This window comes from Chlorocebus sabaeus, chromosome 24 (assembly GCF_047675955.1).
Source record: "Chlorocebus sabaeus isolate Y175 chromosome 24, mChlSab1.0.hap1, whole genome shotgun sequence".
Classification (NCBI taxonomy): domain Eukaryota; kingdom Metazoa; phylum Chordata; class Mammalia; order Primates; family Cercopithecidae; genus Chlorocebus; species Chlorocebus sabaeus.
This window is the reverse complement of record NC_132927.1, coordinates 52,787,399-52,814,409: the sequence shown is the minus strand read 5'-3', so window position 1 is coordinate 52,814,409 and position 27,011 is coordinate 52,787,399. Positions and strand designations below refer to the sequence as shown.

At 48.4% G+C, this 27,011-nt stretch overlaps 1 protein-coding gene across 4 annotated transcripts in view; it reads right to left on the bottom strand.

Annotated features, from left to right (window-relative positions):
* Nucleotides 1-27,011, bottom strand: part of ESRRB (estrogen related receptor beta) — a 125,672-nt gene that overhangs the window by 41,025 nt on the left and 57,636 nt on the right. For 2 of the 4 annotated variants that reach the window (XM_073011184.1, XM_037984308.2), the window contains exon 1: nucleotides 20,453-20,849. In XM_073011184.1, coding sequence (XP_072867285.1) covers nucleotides 20,453-20,849 — 397 coding nt within the window. Of the gene's footprint in view, nucleotides 1-20,452; nucleotides 20,863-27,011 lie in introns of those variants that run through there. The other 2 variants (XM_007987358.3, XM_073011185.1) reach the window with 2 other exon arrangements.

The window sequence follows — 27,011 nt, the reverse complement described above, 5'->3', positions numbered from 1 at the left end:
TCCATGGTCTCCTAGGCTGCCAGGCCTTTGCTTTGAAGCTTTGAACTGACTCTCTATGCTTCCTCCACCCTCTGTTCCTCCAGGTCCCACATGGGGAGGCGCTCCTTCTCCGTGCTGATAACCCATTAATGTCCCCTGTGTTGTATCTCTCTCCCTCCTCCACGTACTCCAGCTCCTCTCTAGTCTCACTGCCTGGGACACCAAGCCACTCAATGCGCACACACGGGGAGCTCACACCGGCCAGTGCTTGTTACGGAGTAGCCACAGCTCTGCTTTACAGATCCTGAGGCTTTCATGTTCCCAGCAACCCTGGAAGTAAATAGATTTTTCTCTATCTTACAGATAAGAAGGTGAGTAGAGGGGCCAGGCGCGGTGGCTCACACCTGTAATCCCAGCACTTGGGGAGGCCCAGGCAGTCAGATCATCTGAGGCCAGGAGTTCGAGAACAATCTGACCAACCTGGTGAAACCCCGTTTCTACTAAAAACACAAAACTTAGCCAGGTGTGGTGGTGCACACCTGTAGTCTCAGCTACTTGGGAGGCTGAGGAAGAAGGATTTCTTGAACCCAGGAACCCGAGATTGCAGTGAGTCAAGATTGCGCCACTGCACTCCAGCCTGGGCGACAGAGCGAGACTCTCAAAAAAAAAAAAAAAAAAAAAGAAGAGGTGAACAGAATCCAGGGTATGGGACAGCAAGGACTGGGACCCAGCCTGTCAGGTCCAGCCTGCTCTGAGCCACTGTGCAAAGAGCTCACAGGGCCCGCCATGCGCTTCACAGCTCCAGCTGCCTGGGACCCCTACACCCTTTGCATGTTCTTCACTTTTCCCATGCTTTGCTCTCAGCTGCTCAGCCAATCTGTCACCTTTTGAGGAAGGATAGGCCACAGGCTGCTGCTCAGAGCAGGGGGGTCAGGAAGTGTGTGTGTGGAGCTGGTACTGGTGCTTTCCCAGGACAAGAGGACCAAGTGCTAACAGCAAGTCCCCAGCCAGGCTCTTCACCCTTTGGGGGCCGGCCTGCATGCATGTGTGTGTACGTGTGTGTGTATGTGTCAGTGTGTGTCAAAATAAATAAATAATTTATTTATTTTGGTTCCTTTCAATTTGTTTTATGGCCCCAGCGGCTGGCTGCCAGCAAAGTCAGGCTGGTGGCCTTGCTTTGTAATTTTTTTAAGTGCCTCCTCGATAAAGTGATGAGATTAATCCATCAGAATTCCTGTGGTCTCTTGAGGAGGGCCTAGGAGCGTGCAGGAACAGGGACAGGACATTGGCGGCACACACACAGGCAGCTGAGCTGTGGACGTTTTGGGGATGAGTTCTCTCAGGACAGGGACACAGCCAGTGGTTAGTTAGCAAAAATTCCAGGTTCTAACCTGGGAATGTATTCAGTATAGAGAGGTGCAGACTCCACTTTGGGCACATCACCTAACTTCTCGGAGCCTCAGTTTCCTCATCTGTAAAATGGGTACAGTTCCCAACTCACAAAGTTCTTATCTAAAAAGTTCCCCAGATTCAGGCCAGGCACAGCGGCTCATGCTTGTAATCCCATCACTTTGGGGAACCAAGGCAGGAAGATCACTTGAGGTCAGAGTTTGAGATCAGCCTGGCCAACATGGTGAAACCCCATCTCTACCAAAAATACAAAAAATTAGCCAGGCGTGGTGGTGGGCATCTGTAATCCCAGCTTCTTGGGAGACTGAGGCAGGAGAATCGCTTAAACCCAGGAGGCAGAAGTTGCAGAGATCATGCCATTGCACTCCAGCCTGGGCGACAGAGTGAGATTCCATCTCAAAAATAAACACATAAAAAATAAAAGTTCCCCGGATTCAGTGGCAGAAAGCATACGAAGGTCTTAGTGAAGTGCAGGCACTAGCAAGCAGGCCACCATGGCTGCTCTGCTTATTTTTATATTCAGGCAGATCTTAAACAGCAGGAGTGTCCAATCTTTTGGCTTCCCTGGGCTGCACTGAAGAAGAATTGCCTAGGGCCATGCATAAAATATACTAATGATAACTGATGAGCTAAACAAAACAAAACAAAACAAAAACACTCATCCTGTTACAAAAAAGTTTATGAATTTGTGTTGGGCCGCATTCAAAGCCATCCTGGGCCACAGGTTGGACAAGATTGTCTTACAGCATAGACAGAACCAAAGGATTCCAGGGTAAGCCTTTTCTAGGTGTCAGATCCGAGGCTAGCCACCAACTCTGATATTTGAGAATATTAAGGTCTGCCTCCCATCCCTAGACCTCAGAGTGGATGCTGCCGGTGCCTGTGGGAGGGAGGCAGGTACTGGTAGAACCTGACCTAGACTTCTCCGTGACCTTAAGGCGGAGGGGTAACCACCACCATCAGCTCTCTTTGATCCTGTGCTTCCCTGGGAGAAGGAAATCCCAGGGGCATCCCCCTCAGCTGTTCACAAACAGCTGCAGGGAGGAGGAAAGCCCTGCCACGGACTCAGGGAGGGGGTTGCTAAGCTCAGACAAATAGCTCTTGGGGACCTGTGGGCTCAGAGGCTGCTGGCTAATGACAGAGCTCAAGTGGTACCACTCTATGCATCTGGTGTGAAAGGGCTGGGATGATGGTCACTCAGTTCCACTCCCTTATTTACTCACCCCTGGAGACAGGGACCATCCCTTTCATCTCTGTGTTGTCCAGGGTCCTCTGCTCTCCCGATGCTCCCCTCACCATGAGCTGGATGATCTCATTCATGCCACTGGCTTCCACTGTCACTTAATTGGCAATGATCTGCAGCTAGTGCCCATACCCTTATAGCCATCTGCCTGCTCATGTGTCTACCTGGATGTCCCCTGGGCCCTCCTCTTTCTCAAACTGAACCCATCCTCATCCAACCTATTCCTCTTACTGTATCCCTTGTCTCATTAAAGGGACGACTAGCCACCTGCAACCTGTCAGAAATGAAGGGGCCTCCTGGATTTTCCATATCTACCCCTAAGATTCTTTTCATCCTACTTCCTGATACCTCCTCCCTCCCTCCCTTCTGCAACAGTCCTAGTTTCGCACTCATCACCCCTTTTGACTACTGTCATGCACTAGCCTATCTCCATTTCCCTTTCCAATCTATCCTCCACGCTGCCTCCTGGAGGTCGGTTAGTAAATTTCCCAGGCAAGTTTATCGGTTCTCTGGCTCATCGTAGTACATGGAGCACACCTGTCTACACGTCATCCCAAAAGTCCAGTAACTGGCAGGACAGGAGTGGGAACTGTCTCAGAGAATGAGGAAAGTAGAAACCTAGGTAGCTAAAGCAAGGGATCCAGATAAGAAATAAGCTAGCCACACTGCAGAACCTCAGAAAATGTCAGGCATTGAAGACTCAATATACAGCGGCATCAGGAGCTAGAAGACAAAGCAGCAATGGTGTCTAAATTCTGAGGGACAATTATTTTCTTTTCTTTCTTTTTTTTTTGTGAGATCGAGTTTCACTCTTGTTACCCAGGCTGGAGTGCAGTGGTGTGATCTTGGCTCACTGCAACCTTGGCCTCCCAGATTCAAGCGATTATCCTGCCTCAGCCTCCCAAGTAGCTGGGACTACCGGCGTGCACCACCAAGTCCAGCTAATTTTGTATTTTTCGCAGAGACAGGGTTTCTCCAGGTTGGTCAGGCTGGTCTCGAACTCCTGACTTCAGGTGATCCGCCTGCCTCAGTCTCCCAAAGTGCTGGGATTACAGGCGTGAGCCACTGCGCCTGTCCAAGAACAATTATTTTCAACTAGAATTCTGTACCAAACCAAGACACGAATCTAATGTGAAGGTTGGAGGATGGAATAGAGGCATTTCCACATATACAAGGTATTGCTGAAAGGAATAAAAATTAGAAACTTAATAAAAATTAGAAACTTAAGTTAGGCCATTTTGAAACTTAGAAAAACAACCCACTCAGACCCACCCAACACCAGATGGCCCCTTAGTAAACACCCAATATCCCCGGAACGCAAACAGAAAAATAATTCCAGGAAAAACCCCTCATACTAGCCCACCCCAACCAATCAGAGAACTAGCCTACCCCAACCAATCAGAAAAGACACACCCTGCTCGCACCATAGCTGGCTCCAATCATTTTGAACCTTAAGCTTTGTTTGAATTTCGCGCCTTGTTTGAACCGGTGGTGTTTGCCTATATAAACTACCTGTAACAAGCAATCGGGGTCCTTTGCCACCTTTGTGCAGAGGACCCTAGCGCGCTAGTAATAAATCTCTCTGCTGTGACTCCCGTGTTGAGTGGTCTCTCGAGACGACCCCCTATCCCAGGAAGGAATCTAAACCTAGGTTCCAACATTGCCAATTTTACCTCTCCTGTACCTTTTGAGGGCGCCCATGAACTACGTGCTTTCCCCAGAGAAGGAGTGAACCAAAAAAAAAAAAAAGGAAGAGGTAGGATCCAGAAAACAGGGAATACAACCCACGAGGAAAGTCAGGGACATGTCAAGAAGGAAATGGCAATAGATTATTTTGTGAATATAACCATATTAGGACAGTGGGATGATTGTGTGTGTGTGTGTGTGTTGGGATGGGTTGTGTAACTGGAGCTAACTCATCTTCCATAACAGAAAGTCAAGAAAGAAGATAAAAATTGCTGTCAGCAAATATAGCTATAAAATCACAATATTACTAAATGATAGAAGAAGAGATTTTTTTAAAATGGTTAACTCTGGATTGGAGTGGGAGGAGAATGGGTAGTGCCAGTGACTGCGATCTTTCATTATACAACATATATAAAAACATATATTTATATAAACATTTATGTATATTTTATGGTTTTTTGTTTTTTGTTTTTTTGAGACAGAGTCTCGTTCTGTCACTCAGGCTGGAGTGCAGTGGCACAGTCTTGGCTCACCGCAGCCTCTGCCTCCCAGGTTCAAGCAATTCTCCTGCCTCAGCCTCCCAAGTAGCTGGGATCACATGCACCCGCCACCACACCCGGCTAATTTTTGTATTTTTAGAAGCGACGGAGTTTTACCATGTTGGCCAGGCTGGTCTCAAACTCCTGGTGATCCGCCTGCCTCAGCCTCCCAAATTGCTGGGATTACAGGTGTGAGCCACTGTGCCTGGCCTAAAAGTTATGTTTCTTTTATACTCTTTAAACTATTTGCATACCTTATTTTGAAAAGAATTAGAAATAAATTTAAAGTATAAATTTAAGAAATTCTCCAACTGTTGTCCCCCAGAGCAGGGAACAAAATCTAAACTCCAGGGCAAAGCCTACCAGGCCCTTTATGATCTGACCATTTCCAACTTGTCCATCCTAATCCCTTCTCACTGAGGCCTCCAGTTCATAGGCTCCAGCAGACCTGAACTATCAGTAAGTATAATAGTTCATGGATCTCATGGCGCCCCCAGCCCTCCCATGCCTCCCTCTACCTGAAACTCCTCATGTTTCCTCGTTGGCCTCCTGGCCAGCTCCTCGTTGGAGCCACAGCTCTCACATGGCCTCCTTGGTGACACTTTCTTCCCTTGTGCCCCAGACAGGCTCACATGTTTCTCCCCACCACCCCATCCCCACACTGAAAGCAGCTACCTTAGTGTTTCCTAATCACATTTGTACCTGTGGGCCTCCCTTCTGAACTGCATACTTTTTGGGAATGGAGATTATTATGTTTTTCATTTCTGTATCTCAAGTACAGTATCTCAATCCTGGTACCTGATTAATATCTGTTGAATAGATAATGAATGCAAATGAATCAAAAGCAAGAGCCCCCACCCAGAGAATCCTAGAATTCCACAACAGTGACCTTTCAGCTACCAAATGCAATTGTCTCCTCTTGGTCTTTCTCCTCCTGGTCCTTCCTGAAGCAGCAGACACCCATTGCCACCCTCTTAAAACAGACTATTTGGTTAGATTTCATCTCCCTTCTCTCTGCAGGGACTCCTGCAACATCTCTGACCACTTCTATATGTATTTCATCAACTCTGGGGTGCTTGCTTGCTTTTGTTTTTTTAGTCGCCTGGTTTGTAATGAACTAAGATGCTTTCAATGGTAAGATGCATCAGTCAAGAAAGAAAAAAGAATCCACCGATTAGGCTCATGCCTGTAATCCCAGCACTTTGGGAGGCCACGGCCGGCAGATCACTTGAGCCCAGGTGTTCAAGACCAGCCTGGACAACACGATGAAATCCCATCTCTACCCAAAATACAAAAAATTAGCCAAACCTGGTGGCGTGCCCCTGTGGTACCAGCTACTTTGGAGGCTGAGGTGGGAGGATCACTTGAGCCCAGGGAGGTTGAGGCGGCAGCGAGCCAAGATTGTGCCACTACACTTTGGCCTAGGCGACAGAGCGAGACCCAGTCTCAAAAAAAAAAAAAAAAAAAAAAAGAGCTTTTTTCCAGATTTTATTTGATCCCATAGCCTTCTTACACATACGTAAGAGAAAACACAAGAAAAATAGATTGGTTAAAATATTGTTAAAACATCTCAGTTAGAGTCTCACTCTCTTGATTCATTTTTGATCAGTCACTGTTTTCAGGTTTTTTTCACAGACTCATCCTCTCTACTATCAAGGGCTTTGTTAAGAAAATGTTCACTGTTGTTTCAGGCCACTGGCCCCTACTCTGCAACTTTTGAGGTGCATTTGAGAGCAGTGACAACCAGGGAACGGCTGTCACCTGGTCAATGGTAACTGTGACAGGCAGCCCAGTTCAGAGATGTAACTTGGAGAAAATGTGTGTCTTAGAACTGATGAAATATGGCACTCCTCAGTCTCCTTTCAGGACCCCTCCTATGCTCTTTCTGTTCAGGAGGGTCCCTCAACCCTTCTCCTTCTAAAGAGCTTTCACTAGAACAGCAGTTCTCAAATTTGAGCTTGCATGAAGCTCACCTGAAGGGCTGGTTAAAGCAGATTGCTGGGCCTTGCCCCCCAGTCTTAGATTCAGTATGTATGGGGTGGGGCCCAAAATTTGCATTTCTAAGAAGCTCCCAGGTGTAGCCTTTGCTGCTGGCCTGAGGGCCACACTTTGAGAACCACAGCCTAGAGGATCTCCTTAGACCTAAAACCCCACTCAAGATTTTGATTCTGGGCTGTAATTCTAAACTCTCCAGGGTCTCTGTGAACTTATCAAACTCAGTATGTCCAAAACTTTATCCATTATCTCATGCTCCTTCCCACCCTGACTCCCCCAGCTAATGAAATTGTTCCTTCTGGGTATGTATGTTTTCCCCCTAATGGCCTTGCCATCTCCCTAGTAGCCTAAATTAGAAATCTAAGAGTCCTCCTTCCCTCAGCGTTCACAATCCAGTCACTATCCTTTTAATACTGAACCCACCTTTTTTTTTATTTGGAGACAGAGTCTCACTCTGTCGCCCAGGCTGGAGTGCAATGGCCCGATCTCAGCTCACTACAACCTCTGCCTCCCAGGTTCCAGCGATTCTCCAGCCTCAGCCTCCCAAGTAGCTGTGATTATAGGTGTGCGCCACCAAACCTGACTAATTTTTGTATTTTTAGTATACGTGGGGTTTCACCATGTTGGTCAGACTGGTCTCAAACTCCTGACCTCAAGTGATCTGCCGTCTCAGCCTCCCAAAGTGCTGGGATTGCAGGCGTGAGCCACCGTGCCCGGCCTGAATCCACTTTGGAAAGTATACCTCAAGCCTGACTTCTCCTTCTAGGCCTTTTGCCCCGATCTTGGTTTGGACGGCCCTAACTGCATTGTTAAAATTGCTTCCTGTGGCTGATGCGGTGGCTCACACTTGTAATCCCAGCACTTTGGGAGGCCAAGGCAGGCGGATCATGAGGTCAGGAGTTTAAGACCAGCCTGGCCAACAGAGTGAAACCCCCTTCCTACTTAAAATACAAAAATTAGCCAGGTGTGGTGGCATGCACCTGTAGTCCCAGCTACTCGGAAGGCTGAGGCAGGAGAATCGCTTGAACCTGGGAGGTGGAGGTTGCGGTGACCCAAGACCATGACATTGCACTCCAGCTTGGGTGACAGAGTGAGGCTCCATCTCAAAACAAACAAACAAACAAAAAAATTGCTTCCTACTGGGCACAGTGGCTCACACCTGTAATCCCAGCACTTCGGGAGGCAAAGGCGGGAGGGTCATGAGGTCAGGAGTTCAAGACCAGCCTGGCCAACACAGTGAAACCCTGTCTCTACTAAAAATACAAAAACAAAAACAAAAACAAAAAAAAACAAATACACAAATATTAGCTGGGCGTGGTGGTCCACACCTGTAATCCCAGCTGCTGGGAAGGCTAAGGTAGGAGAATCACTTGAACCCAGGAGGCAGAGGTTGCAGTGAACAGAGATTGCACCACTGCACTCCAGCCTGGGCAACATAGCAAGACTCTGTCTCAAAAATAAATAAATAAAATAAAAAATAAAATAAAATTGCTTCCTCACTGGGCTCCCAGCCCCTAGCCTCTCCTGCTTCCACATTATCATTCCTATTGTTGCCTGAATTATCTTGCTGAAAGGAGATCTGATTAATTCCCTGCTCAGAAGCCTTCAATGACTTCCCATTGCCAAGCATAACTAACAAAACAAATACTATTTATTTCATGTGCCAGGCACTCAGTTACACCCTCACATGCATGTCTCATTTCATTTTTGCAACAACACTATAGGGGCAGGAACTATTTATTAGCCACATTTTACTGATAACGGACATTAAAACTCAGAAAAGCTAAGTCACTTGCCCAAGGTGATACAACTAAGAAATTGTGAAGCTGAGATTCTAAGCCTGGTTAAATAGCCCTCAAATCTTAAATATGACTCCTTACTTAGTGTTCCTTACCACGACCTGTGAAGCCCGGTGCAGTCCAGTCCCATGATGTTTTTCCAGCCCATCATCCACCACTGAGCCCCCTCCTCTCTTGCTGCCAAGCATGTTTACCTTCCACTCCTGAGAAAGTGTCCCTTCTTCCAGGAAGCCCTCCCTGCCCTCCAGAAGGTATGAACCTTCTCTGAACTCTATGTGTCACCTAAGTCACAGGCTGACCACATTCTGACTTGTACCCTGGCTGTGTCTCCAAAAAGAGGAATTGTGATTTGTTCTGTCATTTGCCAGTGCCCTACAGATAGCTAACATTTTGTGGGTTTAATGGGCTCTTGTTGTATAGATGAGGAAACTGAGGCCAGAGAAACTCAGTCCTTGTTTGCCCAATGTCAGCCAGTTGGCTAGTGACTGGGCTGGGACCAGCATCTAGCTCCTGACTCCTGTCGACTCCTGCCCTTGTCTCTGTACCCCTGTCTTGTGTCTCCCGAGATCCGGGATCCGGATCCGCCAGCTGCATTCTCCAGGACAAAAGACCTGGAGGCGACCCAAGGTGGAATAACCCATCAATCATCGCCCTTCCCCTCTCCTAGGGGAGTTTTCTTCCAAGCCTGCATCTGGGCCCCAGGTGAATGGAGGAAGCACTGTGCCAGGCCTCTTTCTTACTTGGTCCTTTTTGTTTTAAGTTAGAGACCCAGGAGTTGCTCAAAGGACTCCCAGTGGCCTGTGCAAAGTTGGCCATCTACCCTGGGAACTCAAGAAGTGCAGACTGGCTTTACCTAACCGCATAGCCCCTCATGGTCATGTATCGTATGTTAGTCAATGGCTGCTACTCTATCTAGAAAAAGACCCAAGTGCACCACTCACCATGGCCCCTGGACTTTGCCCATCCTCTCCAGCCCCTTCCACTTTGTCTTTGCTCACTGACACTAGTCATGTTGGTCCTCCTGCTGTCCTGAAACACACTGGCTTTTTCCTCTGCCTGCAACGCTGGTCCCAGGATTCCTTGATGAGCTTCGGCTTACTTTAAAAGTTGCCTTATTAGCACAGCCTTCCCTAATCCTCTTTCAAAATGAGACCCCCCTTCTCAATCACTCCCTGGTCTCATCATTCTTTTTTCTCCTTCATAACACCTGTCTCAGTCTGTCACCATGATTCTTTATTTATCGTATTTATTGTCAACTTTCCCCCCTACAATGCAAGCCCACTAGGGTGGGGGCCATAGGACTGCTTGAGCCCAGGAGTTCGAGACCAGTGTAGGCAACATAGAGAGACTCCATCTCTACAGTTTTGTTTTTTTTTTAAATAAATTAGCTGGGCATGGTGGTGCATGCCTGTAATCCCAGCTCCTGAGAAGGCTGAGGCAGGAGCCCAGGAGTTTGAGGCTACAGTAAGCCATGATCATGTCTCTGCACTGAGCCTGGGCAACAGAGCAAGACCCTGTGCCAAGAATAAAAAAAAGAAAAAAAGAAAAAGAAAAAAAGAGAGAAAATTGCTTATGATTTGAGTCTTTACAAGGTCTCACATCAGAGGTGCTATTAAGTCAATCACTTTGTACTGAACAACAATCTACAATTTGGGAAGACACATGGTCCTAAGAAGACCTCAATCAATGCTACTTGCCTGAGTGAATCACTAACAAAGGGAGTAAATAAAAATATACTTTTTTTTTTCTTTTTCTTTTTTTTTTTTTTTTTGAGACCGAGTCTTCCTCTGTCACCCAGGCTGGAGTGCAGTGTGATCTTGGCTCACTGCAACTTCCGCCTCCCGGGTTCAAACAATTCTTGTGCCTCAGTCTCCCAGGTAGCGGGGAGTACAGGCATGTGCCACCATACCAAGCTAAGTTTTGTATTTTTAGTAAATATGGGGTTTCACCGTGTTGGCCAGCTGGTCTCCAACTCCTGGCCTCAAGTGATCCACCTGCCTCAGCCTCCCAAAGTGCTGGGATTACAGGCATGAGCCACCGTGCCTGGCCTGGGATTAAAGAAATTTAACACAAATTTAGTTATTCCCAGGAAAATAATCTTACAAGTGTTGGGTATCAAAAGCAGTATGTACCTGATACATTGTGGATATCCTGATCATAAGTCAACACAAATAAAAAAAGAACTCCCCTGGCCAGGCGCGGTGGCTCAAGCCTGTAATCCCAGCACTTTGGGAGGCCGAGACGGGTGGATCACGAGGTCAGGAGATGGAGGCCATCGTGGCGAACACGGTGAAACCCCCTCTCTACTAAAAAATACAAAAAACTAGCCGGGCGAGGTGGCGGCGCCTGTAGTCCCAGCTACTCGGGAGGCTGAGGCAGGAGAATGGCGTAAACCTGGGGGGCGGAGCTTGCAGTGAACTGAGATCCGGCCACTGTACTCCAGCCTGGGCGACAGAGCAAGACTGCGTCTCAAAAAAAAAAAAAAAAAAAAAAAAAAAAGAACTCCCCTCATGGTGTAGGACGTATACTTATGGCTTAAAATAAAAAAAAATTAGGGATAGCAGCACATACATTCTCATAAAATTTCAATTAACTGATGGAAATGAAGGCAGCACACTGAAACACCCTGTTAAATGACTCAAAAAACTCTGCAGAAGGAAAACAAAGACATTTGTATCAAAGATTCATTTGATAAGCCTTCCTTCACAAAATATGTGTAGAAAAACAACTTTTCAAAAATAATATGTTGTTTTCCATAAGGTAATTTAAAATATACAAGTGTACCTAAGTAATATGTTATTATAAGCAGACATTTGACTATTTTACCTAGATCCCTTAAAGTTTACATATATGCAAACTGGCCCAACTTCTTCAGTTTGTCCTCCCTGGGAAATGGGAGATCACTTTGTTTGGAGATTGCATTGTATTTGGACACACTGAGAACCTCCTACATGCCAGGTACTGTGAGAGGACATGGGGTTAAGTGAAAATCAAAGTAAATGTGGGCTGGGCACAGTGGCTCACGTCTGTAATCCCAGCACTTTTGGAGGACGAGGCTGGCAGATCACTTGAGACCAGCCTGGCCAACATGGTAAAACCTTGTCTTTACTTAAAACCACACACACAAAATTAGCCAAGCGTGGTGGTGTGCACCTGTAATCCCAGCTACTTGGAAGGTTGAGGCAGGAGAATCACTTGGACCTGGGAGGTGGAGGTTGCAGTGAGCCGAGATTGCATCATTGCACTCCAGCCTGGGCAACAAGAGGGATACTCGGTCTTAAAAAAAAAAAAGTAAGTAAATGTAACCCTGTGCCTTAGGAGCTTACAATCTTCTTGGGGTATCAGACAAAAAAAGGCAATAACCATACAGTGGGATAAGGGTGGCGTGATGGGCAAAGCTTTTCAGGGCATCCAGGAGGAATGAGAGGAGAGAATCAGAGAAGACTTCCTGGAGGAAATGCCCACTAACTGGAGACCTAAGGGACACAAGCTGGGAGTAGAGGTTGGGAGTAGGTGCAACAGAGAGAAGAGTGTATGCAAAGTCTAGAAATTGAAAGCATGGAATAAAATCTGAGAACTAGAAAACAGAGCAATCAGGGTGACCACAGCGCGCAAAAGAGAGTGTCATGAGACGTGGGGCAATCCCAGAGGGCGTCCTCAGCCATGTTCTGGAGCTTCGATTCTCCCCACAAGAAAGAAGGGAGACATGGTCATATGTGTGTCCAGGCTGGGAAAGGCGGAGCCTGGTAGCAGGGAGAACAGGTAGGAAGCGGTGGGAGTCAGTAGTGGCCTGCGCTGAAGCAGGAGAAAGAAGACAAGCTGCTGGGTCAAGTGATCTGAAGGAGGGAGAATGAACAGGACTTGGCCACTGGGATGTTAGTCTGGGGTGGGGGTTGGTGGGCGCTGGGACAGGAAGCAGAGTTAAAGGTAAGACCCAGGTGTCTGGCTTGAACACGGAGGGCTGATGCAGGCACTGTATTGGGAACACAAGGAGAAATGGTGATGGAAGGAAAACCGCTTCTGTTTAAGACTTAATGCAACTGGGGTGCTTCTGGGACATCCAAGTGGAAATGTTCATTAGGTGTGAAAGAAATGGAGCTTGGGGAAGAGGATGACAGCAAGACCTATGGAATTAGCATTCATCCTGATTTCAGAGACAACTGAAGTCATGGATATGAGAAGGAAGATACTGGGCACAGAAGCTGGGTCAAGAACTGAGAGGAGGAAGAGAGGAAGAATCAGGAAGTTGAAGGTAGAGGTAATATATATATTACAAGATTGGAGATACTAGAGATAGTTGAATGCTGATGGAAGGAAGGAAGGAAGGAAGGAAGGAAGGAAGGAAGGAAGGAAGGAAGGAAGGAGACTAGAAAATGAGCAGGGGAAGACAAACGAGAGGAGGTAATAGGCGAGAGGGTCTCAGGAGGAGGGAAGGAGGTAGGATTCAAAGCCCTAGAAGAGCTGAGCCTGGGGTAGGAGACATCTCTTCCAGCAGTGAGTGAGTTGCAAGAAATAGCTGCGGAATCAGTGAACGGAAGCAGCTGCGGACAGGGAAGAGAGTGCATCGGTTTGGCAGCAGGAAGCTGAGGGAGTTCTAGTTTCTCAATAAAACAGGAGGCAGAGTCATTGCTGAGACAGACACCGGGTGACAGGGTCAAGGTTATTACAAAGGTTTTCATTACGGTGGAGTCAGTGTCACTCAGCCCTAAGTCCCAGAAGCAGCTGACTTTGCCAGCCACAGAAAGTGGCTCCATCTCTCAGAGGCACTCCTATTGCCTAAATTCAGGAACCTGATGTATAAACTCAGGGATGCGGTCCAAAGAGAGCACACATACAAGGAGAAATTGATCTGTCTGCCTGACCTACAAATTCACTCCTTGCAGAAGACCTGCAGGGGAACTAGATCCTAACCAGAAAGATATTAATCAGATAAACGGAATGTTTAATCACATCAGGCTGTCCCTAGGCTAAGACTCCCCTTTCCTAGGAGTGGTGGCTTTGCCTAAGTATGTCTGTTTTTTTCTGTGCCTCCAGGGCTGGCCAATCCTTGTTAATTGGCACTTTTTTTTTCTTTAGATATGCTAGTAAATGCAATCAGGTTGAGTTCTATCTCATCTGACTTGGAGCCATTCTGTTCCTTCAGGAAGGTGCCTTCATCTGTCTATGAGCTCATTTATTCTCAGTGAGTGTCGTCATAGCCCCCAGTGACCAAAAAACCCTCCCTTTCGTAGCATAGAATTGGGCAGGGTTGGAATAAACACTAACATGCACTACTGGGAGTTGGTTATAGGTCTCTGAGAGCCAGGGGACTGAATCTGCCTAGTTCAATGCAGTGCAGAGGAGTGTTTCAGGTTTTGTGGATCAGGCCGTCTCTATTGCAGCTATTCAGCTCTGCTGTTGTAACGCTCAAGCAGCCGCAGACAATATGCAAACAAATAGGTGTGGCTGTGTTCCAGCAAAACTTGATTTATACAACCAAGGGTGGCCAGCTTGCAGGCTGTAGTTTGCCCATCTTCCCCCTCTTCCCTCCCACCACCATTGTACTACCAGCCAAGAACATGGTTAGGGCTCAATAAAGATTGGTGGGCTGGGCGCAATGGCCCATGCATGTAATCCCAACACTTTGGGAGGCTGAGGTGGGTGGATCACTTGACATCAAGAGTTGGAGACCAGCCTGGCCAACATGGCGAAACCCCGTCTCTACTGAAAATACAAAAATTAGCCAGGTGTGGTGGTGCACGCCTGTAATCCCAGCTACCTTGGGAGGCTGTGGCAGGAGAATTGTTTGAGCCTGGGAGCTGGGAGGCAGAGGTTGCAGTGAGCCAGGATTGCTCCACTGAACTCCAGCCTGGGCAACAGAGTAAGACTCTGTCCAAAAAAAAAAAAAAAAAAAAAAAAAAAAGATTGGTGGAGAAGGAATGACTCTGTCTTAGTCTTTTTCCCTAAATCTATCATGACATCCTTGTTTCTGCAAAATATCCCCCCATATTAGTACAACCATTGGATTGAACAGAAGGAAGTGATCTAAACAAGAGGTAAGGTGTGAGGTAACATAACTAACATGATTTTCAGAGCTTTTCTTTCTTTCTTTTTCTTTCTTTTTTTTTTGAGACAGAGTTTTGCTCTTGTTGCCCAGGCTGGAGTGCAATGGCAAGATCTCACTGCAACTTCCACCTCCCTGGTTCAAGCAATTCTGTCTCAGCCTCTCGAGTAGCTGGGAATACAAGCATGCACCACCATGCCCAGCTAGAGATGGGGTTTCATCATGTTGGCCACGCTGGTCCTGAACGCCTGACTTTGGGTAATCCACCTGCGTTGGCCTCCCAAAGTGCTGGGATTACAGGTGTGAGCCACAGTGCCGGGCCGCTTTTTTTTTTTTTTTTTTTTTAAAGAAACTCCAGCTCTGTTGCCCAGGCTGGAGTGCAGTAGCAGGATCATAGCTCACTGCAGCCTCCAAACTCCTGGGCTCAAGCAATCCTCCCACTTCAGCCTCCCAAGAAGCTGGGATTACAGGCACGAGCCACCATACCCAGCTAAGTTTTAAAAAATTTATTGTAGAGATGGGGTCTTGCTTTGTTACACAGGCTGGGCTGGGCTGGAACTCCTGGCTTCAAGGGATCCTCCTGCCTCAGCTCCCAAAGTGCTGCCATTACAGGCAGGAGCCACCACATCTGGCCCAATTTTCAGAGCTTTCCAAGAATTTACAGGCACTCGTGAATGGATCATTCCATGACTTAAGCCCTCTGTCCACATAATAGGACTTAAAAAAAAAAAAAAATGGCCTGAATATTAGGTGCTTAGGAGACTGTGTCCTGGTTTGGAGAACAGTGCTACACCTGTAGACTCATGGGCACTAAGCAGTAGATTCCAGCTACTTGGGCCAGACGCAGCGGCTCCTCCCTCTAATCCTAAGCACTCTAAGGCTGGGGCAGGAGAATTGCTTGCGGCCAGGAGTTTGAGACCAGCCTGGGCAACAGAGCAAGGTCTCATCTCTACGAAAACAAAACAAAACAAAAATCACAACAGATTCCAGCTTCTTAGGGACAGAACCATGTCCCTTTCTCTCCTGTTCCCCCTCTGCACCTTACTCAGAGAGGGACTCAAAGAATGCTCACTGAGTTCTGAGTTTGTCTCTGTGGTTGTCCAATTCTAGGTCATTTTTCTCCTCTCTGTACTTTTCCCATTTTTCCAGATTTTCTACAGTTGCTAGGTTTAGAAACAACAAAATCTGAGTGGGCATGGTGGCTCACGCCTATAATCCCAGCACTTTGGGAGGCTGAGGCGGGAGGATCACTTGAGGTCAGGAGTTCAAGACCAGCCTGGCCAACATGATGAAATCCTGTCTCTACTAAAAATACAAAATTAGTTGGGCGTGGTAGTGCATGCTTGTAATTGGGAGCTTCTTGGGAGGTTGAGCTGGGAAGTAGAGGTTGCAGTGAGCCGAGATCGCTGCACTCCAGCCTGGGCAACAGAGCGAGACTGTCTAAAAAAAAACAAGAACAAAACCTAAATCTTCGTTAGAACAAAACCAAAGAGTTAATAAAATAACCAGAGCAATCTGTCAGCCTTGAGTTTACTTTTCCCTGTCCTGAATATAAACCTCTTTCTGGTTACAAACTTGAAACTCTCCTTGTGGAAAGAGAAGAGGCTGCAGCAGTTCAGTTCCAACTGCACAAATGCTGCTGTTTGTCTTTTGACTTCTACGAAGAGATCATTATCTTATTCACGGTAGCAAGTAATTAAGACTATTTACAAATCTTTCATGTGGACTCCTGACTTGCTGAGAACATTCGCAGACACCTGGGCAAGCATGCAATAGGATTTCTGAGTTTACACACATTCGCCTCTGCTTTCAAAAAATGTGAACTCTCCAGCCCGTCTAAGAACAACATGATGAGAAGAAAATGTGACTGTCTTCTAACAAGCAATTCTTCAAAAACTGACCTCAAAGAGTCTAAAATAATGGCAACCTCTCCAAGACCACCTTCCAATTTAGAAAGAAAAATGTTATCTCGGTAACTTCAATAGACTTAAACATTTTATGTTCCTCAAATATCTAATGATTTGTGTAAAAACCATCAGACTGGAGATTCTCATTCTTGGCTGAGGCAAGGGGCAGGTTCACCATGCAGTGTTTTTCAGATACAGAGATCCCAGGGCCTTCCCCCAGACTCAGACTCAGACTCAGGGTGTATAAAGCGGGCAGAGATCAGGGTGCCTTCATTTTTATGTCCTGGAGGCCAGCACAGTGCCTGATACGGATAATGTTCAATAAATATTTGCATGACAAAGATGGTAAAGGGGTCCTTCTGGGATAGTTAAGAAAACTGAGGTCTGGGGTTTCAGGAAAACTTGCTCTACTCTTCTACATTGCTAGAATTTTTACCATGTTTATTTTTTTAAAAGGGCTCATTTAAGAAATAAATCAATTTATGATTGGGCATGGTGGCTCATGCCTGTAATTCCAGCACTTTGGGAGGCTGAGGCGGGTGGATCACTTGAGGTCAGGAGTTTGAGACCAGCCTAGCCAACATGGTGAAACCACATCTCTACTAAAAACACAAAAAATTAGCTGGGTGTTGTGGCCGGCACCTGCAATCCCAGCTACTTGGGAGGCTGAGGCAGGAGAATCGCTTGAACCCAGCAGGTGGAGTGAGCCGAGATCATGCCACTGCACTCCAGCCTGGGTGACAGAGTGAGACTCCATCTCAAAAAAAAAAAAAAAAAAAAAAAAAATTAAAAAGAAATATATAACTAAAATAGCTAAAATAATCTGAGTCCTGTTAGAGCAAAACAATTATTGTTTTATTTAAATATATGTAGATTACAAAAGCTTATTCTATAAGATAAATGTGTCTGTTGTTTTCATAACAATATATCTTAAGTTATATTGTTAAAGTGAAAATAATAATCACAAACATTTGTTTGGCACTTACTAGGTGCTAGGCAATATTCTAAGTGCTTTATATATATTAACTCACGTAAGCTTCTTAATAGCTCTATAAGGTATGAACAATATCTCACTTTTTATTTTTATTTTTAAAATTTTTATTTATTTATTTTTAAGACAGAATCTTGCTCTGTTGCCCAGGCTGGAGTGCAGTGGCACCATCTCAGTTCACTGCACCCTCTGCCTCCTGGGTTTAAGCGATTCTCCTGCCTCAGCCTCTCAAGCAGCTGGGATTACAGGCACCTGCCACCATGCCTGGCTAATTCTTGCATTTTCAGTAGAGACAGGATTTCACCATGTTGGCCAGGCTGGTCTGGAACTCCTGGCCTCAAGTGATCCACCCTCCTCAGCTTCCCAAAATGCTGGGATTACAGGTGTGAGCCACCACGCCCAGCTGATATCTCACTTTTTAAATGAAGTAACTGAAGCACAGAGAGAAACAAGCAGCATGCCCAAGGTGCAGCTATAAGGGGAAGATGGAACTCTCTGACCAGGAGCCAATGCACCACACCATCTCAACTCATATGTGGAACTGGAAACATATCCAATCCTAATGTCCTCAATTGGTTTTATAAATAGATTGCCATCTGAAGAAACTTAAACACATATATATTTGTTGAATAAACAGAATCATCCCGGGGAAGCTCAGCCTGCCTCTTCTAAAAGAGCAATGAATGGGGTGGGTACATTCTGGGGACAGCCAGGCAGGGCCCTGAAAAGAGATCTGATGCAGGGGCAGGATGGGTGGTTCCTGGGTGTTCTCCAGTTTGGTCTGCAGTTTCTGTGCCAGTTGGATGACACCAGCTCATCGCAATGACCTGCATGAGTAGGGATTTTGTGTATCCTATCACCAGCACCTTCAGCCTGGCCTGGTGCTTAGTAGGTGCTCAACAGATACTTGACTAAACTGAATGAAAGCGCTGTATCCAGGGCCTGATGCAATTAAGAATCACAGCTATCGGCAAGGCATGGTGGCTCAGGCCTGTAATCCCAGAACTTTTGGAGGCCAAAGTGGGCCCAAGTGGATCACTTGAGTCCAGGTGTTTGAGACCAGCCTTGGCAACATGGCGAGACACCATCTCTACTAAAAATAAAACGAACTGGGTGTGGTGGTGTGCACCAATGGTCCCAGCAGTCTCTCTCTGCCATGAATTTGATAACAGCCTTGTTGGGGCAGGCCCACCATTCCCCCCAATTCACTTCGTGGTGACTTTACAGAGCAACCCACCAGGGTTCTTAAACTCCTTTGTTAGACTGATTCACTCTAGTACCCACAGAAAGAGGCTGCCACCCCCATGGCCATTGGAATGTGACTCAGCTGATATGTAAATGTATTGAAAAAAAGCTTATGGGTGTGGTGGCAGCCACTGTAGTTCTAGCTACTTGAGAAGTTGAGGTGGTAGGATGGCTTGAGCCCAGGACTTCAAGGCTGCAGTGTGCAATAATCGTGCCTGTGAATAGCCACTGCCCTCCAGCCTGGGCAATATAGCAAGACCCTCATCTCTCTCTCTTTTTGAGATGGAGTCTCACTCTGTTGCCCAGGCTGGAGTGCAGTGGCCCAATCTTGGCTCACTGCAACCTCTGCCTCCCGGGTTCAAGTGATTCTCCTGTCTCAGCCTTCCTGGTAGCTGAGATTACAGGCACTTGCCACCACACCCAGATGATTTTTTTTTTTTTTTTTTTTTTGTATCTTTAGTAGAGACAGAGTTTCACCATGTTGGCCAAGCTGGTCTTGAACTCCTGACCTCAAGGCCCACTTTGGTCTCCCAAAGTGCTGGGATTAGACGTAAGCCAGTGTGCCTGGCCCAAGACTCTCATCAGAAGGGAAGGGAAGGGAAGGGAAGGGAAGGGAAGGGAAGGGAAGGGAAGGGAAGGGAAGGGAAGGGAAGGGAAGGGAAGGGAAGGGAAGGGAAGGGAAGGGAAGGGAAGGGAAGGGAAGGGAAGGGAAGGGAATGGGAGGGGAGGGGAGGGGAGGGAGAAGAGAGAAGAGAAAAAGAAAAGAAAAGAAGATCTTAAAAGATAGGTCAAACTGGGATCCAGACACGATGAGTTCCTGTCCTGATTCCAACAGGCCTGAGTCTTCTACAATGAGAAAATACTCACATATTATTTGTTGTTTTGTTTGTTTCTGAGACAGGGTCTTGCTCTGTCTTCCAGGCTGGAGGGCAGTGGTGCCATCACAGGTCACTGCAGCCTCAGACTCTTGGGTTCAAATGATCCTCCCTCCTCAGCCTCCCAAGTAGCGAGGACTAGAGGTGTGTGCCACCATGCATTAATTAAAAAATAAAAAATTTAGTGTTGGGGTCTTACTGTCTTGCCCAGGCTGGTCTCAACTCCTGGCCTTGAGCTATCCTCTGGCCTTGGCCTCCCAAAGTGCTGGGATTACAGGCATGAGTCACGTCTGGCGTTTTACTTGTATAAGTAAGAAAGACAAAAACAAGGTGAGGGACTCTTCATATGTCCCACAAGTCTGGAATTGCAGGGCAAATTATGTTGTGTTTTTCCCCCGCACAAAATAAACTTTTTGAGGGACACACATTTGACAGTGTACCCCACACCAGTGAGAAGCACCCAGGGTTTGGCATTCCTGTGGATTTTCTTTTGGTTTTCTGGGGCTCTGCATGGGGGAACAAAGGGGGTGGGGAACGCATGTCATCTCAACAACAGTCTTGCAGCTGTCCAGTCCTAGAACGAGAAGCCCTGAGCAAGGGAAAAGGCGCCCCACAGAAGTACTGCTCCAACAGCGCCCAGAACTGGCAGTTTCTGGGAATTCCTAGGGCTTCTGCCGGACCCGCAGGCAGGGTTGCCACCCCCCACCCCGCACCCAGGCTCCTCGAGGCCCACCACGCACCTTGGATGGTCCTCTTGAAGAAGGCCTTGCAAGCCTCACAGGAGGCGACGCCGTAGTGGTAGCCAGAGGCAATGTCCCCGCACACAAGGCACAGGCGCTTGGGGATGGCGTTGAGCATATACTCGCACTTGATGGCCGAGTCTTCCATGATGCCGCTGGCACAGTCCTCGTAGCTCTTGCGGCATGGGGTGCCTCCCAGCCCGGCGCCTGCAAACATGGGTGGCGAGTCCAGACCGTTGGCGTGGGTGCCCAGGGCCAGGCCAAAGCCACCGCTGGCGTCGGACGAGCCACTGGGGCTGTGGTGGCTGAGGGCATCGATGCCCGAGGACGGGCTGGACGGCTCAGTCTTGATGAAGGAGCCGCAGCTGGAGCCCAGGTGCCTGTCGTCTGAGGACATCCTATTCAGCAGCCTGTGGACACAAATCGGGAAGTCAGCCCCAGCAAGATGCGGCGGGTGTGGCGGGCGGGTCCAGCCCCGCAGGTAGGGTGGCTGGGAAGGGCTCTATGCTAAGGCTTTGGTGAGATAAAACAATGGTGGAGAAGGTCAACTGGTCTCCACTCGGCACAGCCGGCAGCAAGTTTCGGTCATTACCTCCAGAACCTTCTGAGGCCTCAAAGAAACTTTATTTTGATCAATAAACTTCAGCGAACCAGGTGTGGTGGCTCACACCTGTAAATCCCAGCACTTTGGGAGGCTGAGGGGGGAGGATCATCGCTTGAAGCCAGGAGTTTGAAACCAGCCTGGGCAACATAGGGAGACCCCCATCTGTTTAAAAAAAAAAAAAAAAAAAATTAGCCTAGCATGATGATGTATGCCTGTACCCCCAGCCCCAGCTACTCAGGAGCTGAGGAGGGAGGATTGCCCAGGAGTTTGAGGCTGCAGTGAGCTCCAATTGCACCCCTACATTCCAGCATGGGTGGTAGAGTAAGACCCTATCTCAAAAAAAAAACAAAAAACAAAAAACAAAAAACCTTCAGATTAGGCACTGTAGTACTTTGCAAAGTTCTAGTTTGAGGGTGACACAAGATGGAAACTATTCACCCAAAATGTTTGGCCAACCTTCCTGCTAACAATGATATACAATGACTACAATTTTTTTTTTTTTTTTGAGATGGAGTCTCTCTCTGTTGCCCAGGCTGGAGTGCAATGGCCCAATCTTGGCTCACTGCAAGCTCCGCCTCCTGGGTTCAAGCGATTCTCCTGCCTCAGCCTCCCAAGTAGCTGGATTACAGGCACCTACTATCATGCCCTGCTAATTTTTGTATTTTTAGTAGAGACAGAGTTTCACCATGTTGACCAGGCTGGTCTCGAACTCCTGACTTCAGGTGATCCACCCACTTGGCCTCCCAAAGTGCTGGGATTACAGGTATGAGCCACCGCACCCAGCCAATGGCTACAATTTAACAGTCCTGGCAGTCCAGCTTTGGCCCAGAGACTCTAAGTACAGTGGCTTGGAGCTTCCCAGGGACCCCTGTCTTCACTAAGATCAGAACCAGAGGCAACAGGTCATTTGGCCAATTCAAGAAGGAATCTTGTGGCAAAGGTACCAGCCAGATTGGCTGCCCTCTGGGTTTTACAGCTGGTCCAGGCTTGGTACAAGAAGTCATGTCTGGAAGGTGGCTTCCAAATCCCCTCTCTCATTTCCCTTCCTAGACCCTGAGCAGATTAGCTTCTTCCCAGTCTGCCTGTCCCCCAAGAGACACGTCTCCATTGGAAAGCTTGAGGGAGCATTCTAACCCCAACTCTGAGCATCCGCCAACTATTTCTACCCACGAAGCCTCCCCGCCCACCCACAGAGTCCAGGTGAATTACCAGTGTGGCAGGATCACTGTGTGGGGTAACAGAATGTTTCCTGTAAACCAAGCCCTCTGCCCTGGCCATGCTGGTGGAGGAGAAGGTGGGCAAGCGTGTGCCCCTCCCACATACCAGCTCCCAGGATGAAGGGAGGGGACCTGTCCCTCTCCCAACATGGACAAGAAAGGCAGCTGAGCTCACACCTGAGAGATTAAGGTGTGTGTTCAGGGACACCCAGCTGTGGGTCACATTCCAGCCAGGATTGAGTCTGAGGGTGGCCTGGGTGGTGTTGATCTGTCCCTGTCCTCGACAGGCTGCCTCACTCCCTGAGCCTCCTCTGTGGAGGTAGAGAGGAGGCTCATGCTTATGCCTGGAGCAGGTGAAAGGAAAGAGGGAAAGATCTTGGAGAGGAGCAAAGGATAGGGAGGTCATAGGACAGCCCGCCAATGGAAAGACAACTCATGGGTGCCAGGGAGGATCTCTCCCTCTTGTCACACCCACAGAGCCCACTTGTATCTTGCAACCCATGACTGAACAGCAATGCCACAAAATGTGTCTGTGCAACCTTATGATGGGGAGAGGCCTCCACTGTCCCTGGTCTCATTAATGATTAATACAAATTAACCCTCCTGGCTGGGCGTGGTGGCTCATGCCTGTCATCCCAGCACTTTGGGAGGCTGAGGTGGGTAGATCACTTGAGGTCAGGAGTTCGAGACCAGCCTGGCCAACATGGTGAAGCCCGCCTCTACAAAAAATACAAAAATTATCCGTGCATGGGCTGGGCGCGGTGGCTCACGCCTATAATCCCAGCACTTTGGGAGGCCGAGGCGGGCGGATCACAAGGTCAGGAGATCGAGACCATCCTGGCTAACACGGTGAAACCCGGTCTCTACTAAAAATACAAAAAGTTAGCTGTAGTCCCAACTACTTGGGACGTTGAGGCAGGAGAATAGCGTGAACCCAGGAGGTGGAGCTTGCAGTGAGCCAAAATCGCATCACTGCACTCCAGCCTGGGCAACAGAGCAAGACTCCATCTCAAAAAAAAAAAAAAAAAAAATTATCCGGGCATGGTGGCGCTAGCCTGTAGTTTCAGCTACTCGGGAGGCTGAAGCACGAGAATCACTTGAACCCAAGAGGTGGAGGTTGCAGTAAGCCGAGATCGGGCCACTGCACTCCAGTCTGGGCAACAGAGCAAGACTCTGTCTCAAAAGTTAATTAATTAATTAATTAACCCCTCCTGAGGGGCTGCCCTTGACTATGGCCGAAGTCAAGGAACGCACTTTCCCACAGACCAGAAGCTGGGAGCTATAGACACAAAGATAAAAGATAACTTGAGGCTCCTACTTTCCAGAATTTCAGAACTCCCAAAATGCAGTGTGTGAAGACAGAGACTCCTGGGTCTCTTCTGTTCCCCACGGAATGTCCCTGAGTCCTCAGAGACACCCTCCTATGAGCCCCAGTCCCCTGGTTGATAATCTCCTCCTGTGCTCATCTCCCTGGGCACTGCCACACAGCTTCTTCCCAACCACCAGTGGAGTCCCCAGGAAAGACCATCAGCCTGACAAGGCCATCATTTGCAGGGGCATCTGATGGGCAGGCAGGGGTGCACCTTGCTCCTCAGGCACCCTTCCAGGAGGCAGGCAGAATAGAACTGACCGCGCCCTAACTTTTAGTCCCCTCCTGCTCTCCTGATGGCCGCTTTAGGTTTTGCTTTTCACAGGAAGACCCTAGGGCACCGTGAAAAACCCTGCTGAGCAAGACAGCTCCCAGACCCCAGGGACCTTCAGCCCAAACCTTCCCCAGGCTGCAGAGGGCTCCAGAGATCTCAGGAGATACACTCGACATAAACAGTAATTACAGCAGTGGTGATGTAGTGAGCCAGTGCTCTATGTCCCCTGCTTCAGATCTGTGCCTTGATGGATAAGAGGCATTTGCCCCAAGGAAAGTAAATGGAAAGCTCCCAGCCCCTCCCAGGAGAGGGCAGCCCACAGTTTTCCCAGCTGCCTCCCCGCACTGTCTCATGGCTGGACAACCCTAAAGGACACCAGAGCAGGCAGCGGTTTGCTCCCCAAGCCTTGGTTTCCTCTTCTGCTCTCCTCCTTGATTCAGAAGGGTGCAAAGCATCCTGCAGTGTCGGGGCCCCTCCAGGCCCTGGATGGAGAACCCCCGGGCTGAGAGAGAAGTAAAGCAGATGCTGGCCTCTATCAGGGTTGGTGCAGAAAGCCCGCTATTAACTGTTTCAGGGTTGGTGCTGGAAACCCACTATTAATTTAGAGCCTGAATCCCAACTCGGGGGCGGGGTGGTCTAGTAATTTCAGTCCTCCAGCTTTCTCATTTCCATGACTTTTTTTTTTTTTTTTTTGATATGGAGTCTCACTGTGTCACCCAGCCTGGAGTGCAATGGTGCGTTCTTGGCTCACTGCAGCCTTCCTGGGTTCAAGCGATTCTCCTGCCTCAGCCTCCTGAGAAGCTGGGATTACAGGCGCCCACCACCACAACCAACTAATTTTTGTATTTTTAGTAGAGACGGGATTTCACCATGTTGGCCAGGCTGGTCTCGAACTCTTGATCTCAAGTGATCCACCCCCCTCAGCCTCCCAAAGTGCTGGGATTACAGGCGTGAGCCACCGCGCCCCGCCTCATTTCTGTAACTATTATTTTGGCCTCCTCAGCACGCCTTTTCCAGGAACTGTCAATGTGTATTTTGGGCACCTACTATGTGCCAAGTGCTAGCCAGATAATGGGAACAAGACAGGAACAGCTCACGATCTCAAGGCGCTCATATTTCCATAGGAACAACAGACACTAAACCAACATAAGTGCACAGAGCGCCAGAAAGGGCCATGCGGGTGCCATGCTGATGGGGGCACTGCTGTGGTGCCTCTGGTCTTGCTTCATTCATTCACTCATTCTTCATATTTTCAGACTATATGAAGACCCCCAGAAGGCCACAGCTTCTTTTCTGGGTTGAAATTCTTCCAGGCTCTTTCTTCTGCCTGTTTTCCTCACTCTCAGGAGCCGCCCGGCTGCCCCTCTCAGAGGCTGGGCGATACTAGCGGCTGCCCATCATGCCCCAGTTGCACGCGAGACACCTTCTTCCGTGCCATCTCCTTTCATCCTTACAGCCTGTCCGTTCTGCCCTCCTATCCCCACCTTACAGAAGGAAAAGGCTGGCGCTTGGAGCCTGTCCCATTCACTTGAGTCCTGGGAGAAGGAAAAGGCTGGAGTTCAGAGCCTGTCCCATTCACTCAAGTCCTGGGAGAAGCTGCGGTCCGAACCTGATTGCAGGTCCATGTTCCTTGCTTCATGACACTGCCTCTCTGCTACCAGGCCTGGGTAAGAACCGCTCCAGGCAAAGACCTCCGCTTTTCAACCCCCCAAAATGCAGATAATGTCTGACTGCCACCCAGAGTTCCAAACCCTAGAATCCTGTCACTGCTCTTTCTTTTTGTTTTTCTTTTTCTTTCTTTTATTTTCTTTGAGACGGAGTCTGGCTCTGTCGCCCAGGCTGGAGTGCAGGGGTGCAATCTCGGCTCACTGGAACCTCTGCCTCCTGGGTTGAAGCAATTTTCTTGCCTCAGCCTCCCGAGAGGCTGGGATTACAGGCGCGTGCCTCCACGCCTGGCTAGTTTTTGTATTCTGTTTTTTTAGTAGAGACAGGGGTTTGCCATGCTAGCCAGACTGGTTTTGAATTCCTGACCTCAAGTGATCCCCTGCCTTTACCTCCCAAAGTGCTGGGATTACAAGATGGGCCACCACCCCCAGCCTCACTGTTATTTTTATTTTTATTTTTATTTTTTTTTGAGACGGAGTCTTGCTTTGTTGCCCGGGCTGCAGTGGCCGGATCTCAGCTCACTGCAAGCTCCGCCTCCCGGGTTTACGCCATTCTCCTGCCTCAGCCTCCCGAGTAGCTGGGACTACAGGCGCCCACCACCTCGCCCGGCTATTTTTTTGTATTTTTTAGTAGAGACGGGGTTTCACCGTGTTAGCCAGGATGGACTCCATCTCCTGACCTCGTGATCCGCCCGTCTCGGCCTCCCAAAGTGCTGGGATTACAGGCTTGAGCCACCGCGCCCGGCCCCTCGCTGTTATTTCTTAACCTATAAAGTGTCAGAATAGAGAACTCTCTGGAAGCAGAAGGGGAGAGAGGCACAATGCTCTCTGGGCTACCTGGTTCCTGATGTACCAGGCAGGGGAAAGAAAGTTGCTGGAGAGGCCAGACCCTCTGGGAGACCTGCCCACTCCCTCCATCTGTCCTTAGCCCCCAGGACCTCATGTGTTCATTCATTCAAATGAAAAATTTAAAGGCAGGCCGGGTGCAGTGGCTCACGCCAGGCGTGGTGGCACATGCCTGTAATCCCAGCCACTGGGGAGGCTGAGGTGGGCAAATTCCTTGAACACAGGAAGCAGAGGCTGCAATGAGCCAAGACTGTGCCACTGCACTCCAGCCTGGGTGACAGAGAGAGACTCCGTCTCAAAAAAAATAAAAATAAAAAATGTAAAGGCAGGACAGAGGCAAAGAAGTCCAAGAAGACAGAGAAGATGTAACCAGAGGTGTGGGAAAAGGGAAAAACAGAGCATATCATGGAAACGGGATGAGCAGAGCCATCTAGAAGGGCCATGGGCAACAGATTCCATCCTATAAGGTCAGGTGAAGTGAGAAGGGGCAAGTATCCCCGCACTTAGCAGTCAGGAAGTGGCTGAGGACATTCACCAGAGCAGGGTTACTGCATGGTGGGGACAGAAGCCACATTGCAATGGCTG